General features: G+C 38.1%; 1 protein-coding gene across 6 annotated transcripts in view; it reads right to left on the bottom strand.

Moving 5' to 3' along the window:
- The window catches only part of LOC109057436 (protein 4.1-like), a 47,657-nt gene that overhangs the window by 28,762 nt on the left and 8,895 nt on the right, over positions 1 to 10,000 (bottom strand). For 4 of the 6 annotated variants that reach the window (XM_042751741.1, XM_042751742.1, XM_042751743.1 and 1 more), the window contains exons 2-8: positions 5,766 to 5,890; positions 5,001 to 5,147; positions 3,545 to 3,649; positions 3,420 to 3,462; positions 3,263 to 3,338; positions 2,343 to 2,561; positions 2,136 to 2,223 (exon numbers count right to left, since the gene is read on the bottom strand). In XM_042751741.1, the coding sequence (XP_042607675.1) occupies positions 2,136 to 2,223; positions 2,343 to 2,561; positions 3,263 to 3,338; positions 3,420 to 3,462; positions 3,545 to 3,649; positions 5,001 to 5,147; positions 5,766 to 5,879 (792 nt within the window). In that variant the 5' untranslated portion in view covers positions 5,880 to 5,890. Of the gene's footprint in view, positions 1 to 248; positions 294 to 2,135; positions 2,224 to 2,342; positions 2,562 to 3,262; positions 3,339 to 3,419; positions 3,463 to 3,544; positions 3,650 to 5,000; positions 5,148 to 5,765; positions 5,891 to 10,000 lie in introns of all 6 variants that reach the window. The other 2 variants (XM_042751744.1, XM_042751740.1) reach the window with 2 other exon arrangements.

The following is a 10,000-nucleotide window of genomic DNA, read 5'->3' as shown; positions in this document are numbered from 1 at the left end:
ACATTTTGGGGGAGCTATCCATTTTAAGTGTGATTTTTCTATTCTGTGGGCAGGGCTGGATCCACAGGCGCTCATGGTGAACGGGTTCGACTCTCCTGTGAGCTTCTACTGAGATGTATGAGCATGAAACAGAAGGAGGTTCTCTCAACAAACAGTCTTTGCTTAGACAATGACTTCAGTTCATGGTCATGCACAAAGACACACATAGAGAACACACACACACATATATATACACAAATGCATCTTACCTCTCCTTTAGCTGGAGAAAAGCAGTGAAAGAATCGTCCTATCAACTAGATCATCAGTAAGAGGGGAAGAAGAGAAGAGCGGCTGATCTAACCGAACGTCACGCACACGTTCATGCTTCAGCTGTGTGTCTGCTGTTATTCTGTTTAACCACTACATGAGATGAAAGATGATATGAAACATCATCTGTGTGTGAATATCGGCAGAAGAGCTTCACGACTGTGGCTACATTAAACCAGACGTATTATAACAAATATACACATTATAAGATAAATATAAGATGCAACTTTAAGTTTAATCTTCTAAAGCATTCATTAGTCTTAGTTCAAGTTAATTCCAACATTTACTGATACATTATTAAAATCAAATATTGTATATTATTATTTACTTGACCTCAGCTAACATGAACTAATTCTTAGTTCAAGTTTGAGATTATTTTAAAAATTTACTGCTAATTGATATTTATTGTTAGTTTTTGTTTGTGCTTGTGGTAGTTTGTTGTTATTTGTTACCAAAATATGTTGATTATAAACTACTGAAGATTTCAAAAAAAGACTGACGTGACACGTTCTGCCAATATTCAGAAATGACGCTTGAATTCTTTAAATTTATAGACTTCATCCCCAACTCTATTGAGTATTTGCTCACATCTTTGCTATGAAAACCCACCCAAACTGTCTGTCATGTGTGTGTTTGTCTCTATCTTGATTGTGACCCAGTACGACCGGCCCGAAGCAGAACCAGATTCATTCTGACAGCGAGCTGAACATCTGACAGATCGACCGACACCAGAAACAACGACAACGATTAACACTGAACACCAGACACGGATTATTAATGTGTCATTCGTCAGTGAGAGGGTTTGAAAGGCTTTAAGTCTGTGTGTGTGAGAATACAGACACACATTTACATGCAAAACATTATTACTCAGTCACTTAAAGAATAGAAAAGACTTATGTCAGAAATATTAAAGGAATAGTTCAGCCAAAAATGAAAATCAGATGAAAATGCTCTCACCCTCAGTTCAACAGAGATATAGATGAGTGTGTTTCTTCATCAGGTTTGTAGAAATGTAGCACTGCATCAGTGTCTCATCAATGGATGCTCTGCAGTGAATGGGTGCCGTCAGAATGAGAGTCCAAACAGGTGATAAAAACATCACAATAATTCATAAGTAATCCACAGCACTCCAGTCCATCAGTTTACATCTGGAGAAGACAAAAGATGAAACACATCCAGCATTAAGATGTTTTTAACTCAAATACACAGAGTCTATAATCCATAATAACACTTCCTCCAGTGAAAAAGTGTTCTGGTGTGAATCAGGAGAGAAATCTGCACAGATCAAGCAGCGTTTAAACAGCTCTAAACAGAGTATATCTGTAGACAACAGCAGATGCACTTTTTCACTGGAGGAAGTGTTATTATGAATTATGGACTCTATGTATTTGAGTTAAAAACATCTTAATGCTGGATGTGTTTCATCTTTTGTCTTCTCCAGATGTTCACTGATGGACTGGAGTGCTGTGGATTACTTGTGGATTATTGTGATGTTTTTATCAGCTGTTTGGACTCTCATTCTGACGGCACCCATTCACTGCAGAGCATCCATTGCTGAGACACTGATGCAGTGCTACATTTCTACAAACCTGATGAAGAAACACACTCATCCTGATCTCAGATGATCTGAGGGCGAGCACATTTTCCGCACGTTCATTTGTGGGTGAACTGTTCCTTTAAGTCTCATCGTGTGCAGACAGCTGTGTCCAAACACACGTGTGTTCTGTGATTGTACTCCATCATGATCATCATGCCATGAGCAGAGCTCCATTACGACACATAATGAAACACTCATGCAGTGTGTGTGTGTGTGTGTGTTTCACGTGTACCTTTGCATGATGAAGGTCGACTCCATACATAGACAGTTTCTTTACATTCTCCAGAAAATGCATCTCAGCTTCGGCTGGCGTCATTCCTCTGAGAAACAAACACACATCGCATCAGAAATCTGAAATCATTTGCATTAAACTTCCCAAAGCTAACCACTGAATCCGTGTGAAATCACCGGACCGCAGGAGAAACAGAATGACATTCACTTGTAGTTCTTGTGCAGGTCCATGATTTTCTCCTCCATCTCTTTGGTCTGATGAGGCGCGAAACGAAACTCGCTGATGTAATCGGAGCCGTACTCGTCCGGGTCATAATCGCCCAGCTCCGACTGAACCGTATACGAACCCAGAACCGTGTGTGTGGCGAACGAACATGGCAAGCGTCCCGATATGATATCATCCCGCAGCTGTAAACACAGGAAATATCTGACACACACACACACAGAGGAAGAGAGAGAGAATCATTAGTGCTTTCTTAGTTCACTTTGCATTATTCAATATAATTCTTTATTTTCCATCAGCTTGAACAACCTGAACTTGACTGCATTCCAAAGCATAATGTCATAAAATATAATACAAAATGTACCAGCAGGGTTATAATAGTTAACTAAAATTGAAATGAAAATTAAAACCATAAAAAAATATATATTTATATATTATATTAAATCAGCTAGTGGCCAAGGCATTTTCATTTAGTTTAAACTGATGTGCTAAAATTACTAAAATTGAAATAAAAACTATATAGCTATACAGGCAATTATTTATAAAAACAAACTCTACTAAAAATGACAAAAACACACAACAAAATTACCAAAACACTAACTCAAAAATAGAAAATAAAAATCGATTAGAAATATTAATAAAAACCAGAAAAACAACCGAACAACAGTAAAAAAAAAAATCAATTATTTTTTATTCTCACTTAAAAGTATTGTTAAAAAAATTATACGAATAAATAAACAAATTTTGTTTTAAAAAATAAAAACTGAAAAGGACTAAAATATATTCAAAAGGTAAATATATTTATATTAGCTATATATTTTCCTGATATATTTTTTTAATAAAAGCATTATATATTTTTATTATATGTTTTTTTATTTATTGTATTATAATGTGTTCCTGGAGACCTGGTGATGTCTTCAGATAGCAGCGCCGGCTCCGGAGGGTAAAACTTCACATTGAATGAGAAATTCCAGGCGACGCCTGAAACAATCACAAACACAGTCAGTCGCTCGAACGGAGAACACGCGGATCGAACAGATGTTTATTTCCAGAGCGTTTCACCTCTGATCTGCTTCTTCATGTCTTTGGCAGGATCCAGCCAGTTCTGAAACGAAGCGTTCAGATGAGTCACGACTCACTGAATCAGTGTTCAAAGACTCACTGAATCGAAATGAACCGAACTGTACCTTCTGATTCTCCACATCACGGAATGTGATTCCGAAGTAATCTTTCTCCAGAAGATTGAGATGCTCGCAGACTTTGTCGAACAGAACCTGACCTTTTTCACGTTTCTGCAGAAAGACACACAAACTCAACATGATCACAGACACACTCTGAAAAACATGATGCTAATGAGATGAGTTGAACATTAGGTTTGTTTGTTCTGAAGCCTTCAAAGATTGGAGAAAACATCAATAACTGAGCCGTTTGTTCTCTTTAAATATGGATGTAACTGGAGCTGCTGCTGTTTTCTGGCAAAGACTAATATTAAACTCCATCTGTGTGCTCTCATCTCTCTAATGAGAGACACTCTCGAGACCAGTCCCATGATGCACTCTGACTGCAGAACAAACACCCATTAACACACAAGCCTGAGAGACAGAGACAGAAACAGGTTTCATAAAGACTCGTGCATGAAAGTCTGTTTCTGTTTTTAAATCTGATTGCAGTCGTCTGGATTCTCTAATTAAATATGCACTAATTTACATACATTTCCAGCACAGAATCTGAAGATGGGATGAAGTCATGTTCATAATTCTTGTCTGATTTTGTTTTCATATTAGAGTTGAAGATTTTTCCAGAGGGGATTTTTTTGGATTTCTCTTTTTATCACTCCATAAATCAGAAAATACTGTCAACAGACAGAAAAAAAAAACATGTTTTTAGGAGTGAAATGTTTATAAATCAGTGTGAATGAAATATGAACAAACCTTTAAAATATACAGAGAAATTAAACTGTAAAGTTTGCTGTTTATAAAAGAAAAAAAATCTACAGATGCAAATAGATAAGCAATAAAATAAATGCTAAAATGTGTGTTTTGGATGTTTTTTATCCATTAGTCTGAAATATATTAAAGTTTTTAAAGTTTTTTTTTTTGCCAGGCATGAAATCAGAATCGCAAGATACAAACTCACAATAAGGAGAAAAATTGTCAGAATTGTGAGATAAAAAGTCACAATTACCTTTTTTATTTATTTATTTAATGGCAAATACCAAAAACAGAACTGCAATTTGCAAACAATATACTGTTCTTTTTCTTCAGACTTTTTTCATGCAACTCCGAGTTTATATCTTGCAATAAAAATGTTTCATCTCACAGTTCTGACTTTTTTCTCAAAACTGCAAGAAAAAAGTCAGAATAACCATTATTTATTTATTTATTTATTTATTTCCATCTGTGGTGGAAACAAGCTTCCATAGAAAGAAAACAAAACTGACCAGTGCAATAAAACACACTGGTTTTGGCTGTAGTGTCTCGCCTTAAGAAGCACTAAGAAAAGCATTTATTTTCAGACAAAAGGTCTCCATGTGATGCAACAGAGCGTCAATATCAGAGTGCTAGAGACTCGCTCAGGTTCAGGAGAACATGTGTCTGGTGCGGTCACTGTAAGAGGAAGCAGCTGGAGCTTCCACACTCTCACCTCCACCACGCAGGTGTAGTCGGAGCCGTCCAGAAGCGTCACCTTGACCTGCATGTTCTTGGGATTCTTGCTGATTTTGACTGGAGATCGGGTCAGTTTACTGGAGGAGGACCAGTGTGACGTGCCGTCGTCCTCGGCTCCACCGCCCTGACACACACACACACAATCACAACACACACACACAATCACATTCTCATTCTGCTATATTTATTACAGTATATACCGATAAATTGAACATTCACTTGAGAGACTTTCAAATGATTTCTTATTGAACTGTCAGCAAATGAACAGCTGCGCTCTGTTGTGTCGGGTCTCACGGGAGCAGGTCTCTAATCCACTGGCACCGGACTCAACAGTGTGTGTGCAACATCCTTTTTATAATCTCTAGATTATAAAGCACTGCATTCTGCCAGTAATGTAACGCGGCAGTAACGAATAGAGACCTCGGCTTGTAACTATACTCTAATTACTATTTTGAAAATTAATCACGCTGTTACTAAAAAAGTAATTAAATTACAGTAACGTGTTACTAAGTAATGTGTTACTGCCCAATACTGATCATGAAAAATTTATTTCAGAAAGGGACTTCAGAGTGAGTATTGTGAATCATTTGATTTGATCATTTGATTTGAAAGTTGAACTTTTTTTAACATGAGCGTTGCGGTGTGTCATACAAGCATGTTTATTGCACATCTACATAGAAAAATTATGGAAAAGCAGCACAGTGGAATGCAAACTGCGTTCTGAGTGAATGGCAAACAGTACCTGCTCTTTCCTCACAGGTGTGCTGTGGGCGGCGGCAGGAGGAAGCTGGTTATCGAGGGGCGGAGCCGCACTGGCCCCCTGCTGCTCTGATTGGCTCTCTGGTTCTGTCGTCATTTCAAATCAAACTGTGATCAGAGCAGAAACAAACACACATGAAAACCAATGAAAGAATGGCAAAGAATGACACTGAGCAGATCACAACCAACTAACGACATCTTTAGCTGAACACTTTTAAATAATACATCTCCAGCTGACCTTTGACCTTGAGGTCAAACTATGAACTTTACTTTGTGTAAATATGAACGTGAGCGTAAAACAAACAGAATTCTGATCAGATAAAATGGATTTAACATTCATAACCATTTCCCATGATTCCTGTTTGCTGTGAGCGTGACGAATGAAGCACAGGATCATGAATATTAATGTTTGTCTTTGCTCTGTAGGACAGTGTTGAAGGTTTATCTGCAGGACTCAGCTGCTTCTGCACATGTTTTGGATCACAGGCATCATGTTGTTTAAGGTTTTTATGATTGATTAATGTGATTGTGCACATGTTTTGGATAAGGGTAGTTTTCATTGGTAGAAACTTTGCCAGATGTTATTAGTCCAAAAATGCACAAGATGCACAAGAAACTGTTTAACAACTCAACAAACACATCTGCATCATATGAACGGGGACTGATCCAGAAACAGAGAGCAGAGAAACATCAAACGACAGAGAGTGAAAGAATCCCATCAGATGAGGAAGATAAAAGCTCTTCATCACATCAAACAGAGCAAACAGGAAGCTAGCCACTATTTCCAGTCCTTCATTAGAATGCCTCTTTCATTTCTGTGGAGGACAAATATAGAATCTGCTGCTGAGGGACTCGAGCGTGTGTGTGTGTGTGTGTGTGTGTGTGTGTGTGTGTGTGTGTGTGACTGTGTGAGAGAGAGAGAGTGTGTGTGTATGTGTGTGTGAGAGAGTGAGTGAGTGAGTGAGTGAGTGTGAGAGAGTTAGTGCGTGAGTGTGTGTGTGTGTGTGTGTGAGTGAATGAGTGTGTGTGTGTGTGAGAGAGAGTGAGTGAGTGTGAGAGAGTGAATGTGTAAGTGTGTGTGTGAGCATGTGAATGTGTGTGTGTGTGTGTGTGTGTGTGTGTGTGTGAGTGTGTGTGTGTGAGTGAGTGTGTGTGTGTGTGTGTGTGTGTGTGTGTGTGTGTGTGTGTGTGTGTGTGTGTGTGTGTGTGTGTGTGTGTGTTTTTTGTGAATCAAAATCGAGGTATGTAGTTATGAATTCTTGTGTGTTCATAATACTGGCGTTTTGTTTCTCCTTCTCAGCTCACGTGGGTTGCCAGATTGAGTACACGCAACAGGAATGAGTGCAAATGACCATGGAAGGCAACGACAGGTCCGTAAACTGCGTTGGGGATGGAGGGTCAGGACCACCCCCCCCACATTTGAGGGCTGTCCCCCCCTTAAAAATACCATTACAAACCACTCTGTGTATTGTAAATAATATAATGACCATATACTTGCATAAATACGTTTTAAGTTTAGAAACGTTTTGAGTCCCCCCTCCCTTGCCTCACAGTGGTTTGATCCACTGCCTGCTTTCCCCCTTTACCTCACCAACACACACACACACACATACACACACACACACACACACACACACACACATACGAGTTTGGTGGAGAGAACACAGTTCTTTAGTAGTTATGTGTAAGTAGGCTGTCAATTGTATTTTATTTACTTTAAACATCAGTTGAAGTGATTCTACAAATGATGCTGGATCATTAATAAATTAGTAAAAAAATGTTTATGTCTAAAATTTTAGAAAAAGTTGTGTCTGCTCAATTGTGCTCCTTCTTGCAAAAAAATGATCTCTATGAAGAATTTCAGTCGGGTTTCAGGCCCCACCATAGCACAGGTTTTTCTCCATTCTGTCACAGATGGAGTTTTGGTTCCTCTGGCTTGCTTAGTTGGGGACTCTTAATATCCAGAGATATCATCAACTTGATTGCACAGATACTGAGCTGGATGATGACATCACTGAATTCAATGATGAACTGCCTTTAACTGAAAACTGAGTGTTTACTATTGTTCTTTTGCATATGGAGTGCCACAAGGATCTGTCCTAGGTCCTCTGTTATTTTCAATATACATGTTGCCCCTTGGTAATATCATTAGAAAATACGGGATTAGTTTCCACTGTTATGCTGATTATACTCAACTATATATCCCAACAAGACCAGGTGAAACTTCTAAATTATCTAACCTAACAGAGTGTGTTAAAAATGTAAAAGATTGGATGACCAATAATTTTCTCCTACTAAATTCAGATAAGACAGAGATATTACTTATTGGACCAGAAAACATTACACAGAATCTTGTAGATTACAATTTGCAATTAGACGGATGTACTGTTACTTCCTCTACTGTCAAAAATCTGGGTTATATTAAACAGTAATTTGTCTTTTGAAAATCATATTTCCATGTTACAAAAACAGCATTCTTCCATCTTAGAAACATTGCCAAGCTACGAAACATGTTACCTGTTCCTGATGCAGAAAAGCTAGTTCATGCATTCATGACCTCTAGACTGGACTATTGTAATGCACTGCTAGCTGGTTGTTCTGCATCCTCAATAAACAAGCTACAGGTAGTCCAAAATGTGGCGGCTAGAGTCCTTACCAGGTCAAGAAAATATGATCATATTACCCCAATACTACAGTCTCTGCACTGGCTACCTATTAAGTTCTGTATCAGTTACAAAATATTATTACTTACTTATAAGGCCCTTAATGGCTTAGCTCCTGCGTACCTAACTAGTCTTCTACCACGCTACAATCCATCACGCTCCCTAAGGTCACAAAACGCTGGACTTTTGGTAGTACCTAGGATAGCAAAGTCCACTAAAGGAGGTAGAGCTTTTTCACATTTGTCTCCCAAACTCTGGAATAGCCTTCCTGATAATGTTCGGGGTTCAGACACACTTTCTCTGTTTAAATCTAGATTTAAAACACACCTCTTTGGCCAGGCATTCAAATAATGCATCTCATAATTTTGGACTCCAGTTTTATCTAATCAAATGCGCATTATTATTCTCTAGCTTGGGTTAAACTAATTAATTTTACTTGGCTGGAACAGCAGCTATTCTAATTATGTCTCTATTTGTTTCTCTGTTTCTGCTGGATTTACATCCCGTGGTAACTAGGATTTACACAAGCTCCAGTCTGGATCCAGAACACCTGAGAAGAGATGATGCCAACCCCTCAGAGGACCTCAGATGATGCTAACCCAGAGACAGCATACAGAACTACCACATTTTGCTATAAGTTTGATTGCATAACTGCTGTTAATAGTGTTAATCGTCTCTTTGATTATGTCTTTAATTGATTTTTCCGTACATAACCCTGACCTAACACAACATTACACAGTGAAACCCGCACAGAAATGCATAATTAAAAACACAATTTGTCATATTTGTATAGTATTACTATAAAACATAGGAAACCATGGTACATATTACATATCCATATATCATTACATATATGGTAAACAGAGATTGTAGCAGAACACTGTAGTTTTGTGTGGTTTGTTCTGGTTTCTGGTCTAAGGATCTGGTTTAGACCTGGTCTGTGAGTCCTTGAGACGTTCTGCTCTGTGTCTTTGTTTCTCTGCAGAGGACACGCCGACGGCTCTCAGCCAATCAGCAGCTCCGATACAGCCATGTGACATTAAGAGCTTCCTGCACATCAGTACACAGCTAAGAGCAACGAACATCCGCTTATGATCACAGCGACTCACTCACCCGCACACATACACACACACACACACACACACACACACACACACACACATACACATACACATACACATCAGTGTCACTGAACTCTCAATCCAACTAAAGCAGCAGAACACAATTTTTGTCAATTTTTCATTGTCTCTATATTTTTATAGAGGCTAAGCACAACCAATTCTCATTACTGTTATGGAGTATGTAAATATTATTAAGTTAAATATTTATAGATTATGGAATTATTTGTTGCACTGATTTTAATTAATGCAATTTTTTTTAAAATTATTGTATAACAGTAATGAGAGCATAATGTATGGAAGCCGTTTTTGCTATGAAATAAAAATAAATAAATAAATAAATAAATGAATGAAAGGTAGTTATTACATTTAGCTCGCAGTCCTGACTTTCTCACAATGCAGTTTTTTCTGCCATGGAATAAAAAAAGAAAAAAGGT

This window comes from Cyprinus carpio, chromosome B24 (genome assembly GCF_018340385.1).
Source record: "Cyprinus carpio isolate SPL01 chromosome B24, ASM1834038v1, whole genome shotgun sequence".
Lineage (NCBI taxonomy): Eukaryota > Metazoa > Chordata > Actinopteri > Cypriniformes > Cyprinidae > Cyprinus > Cyprinus carpio.
Note: the sequence above shows the minus strand (reverse complement) of the source record. Positions and strands in the feature narration are given on the sequence as shown.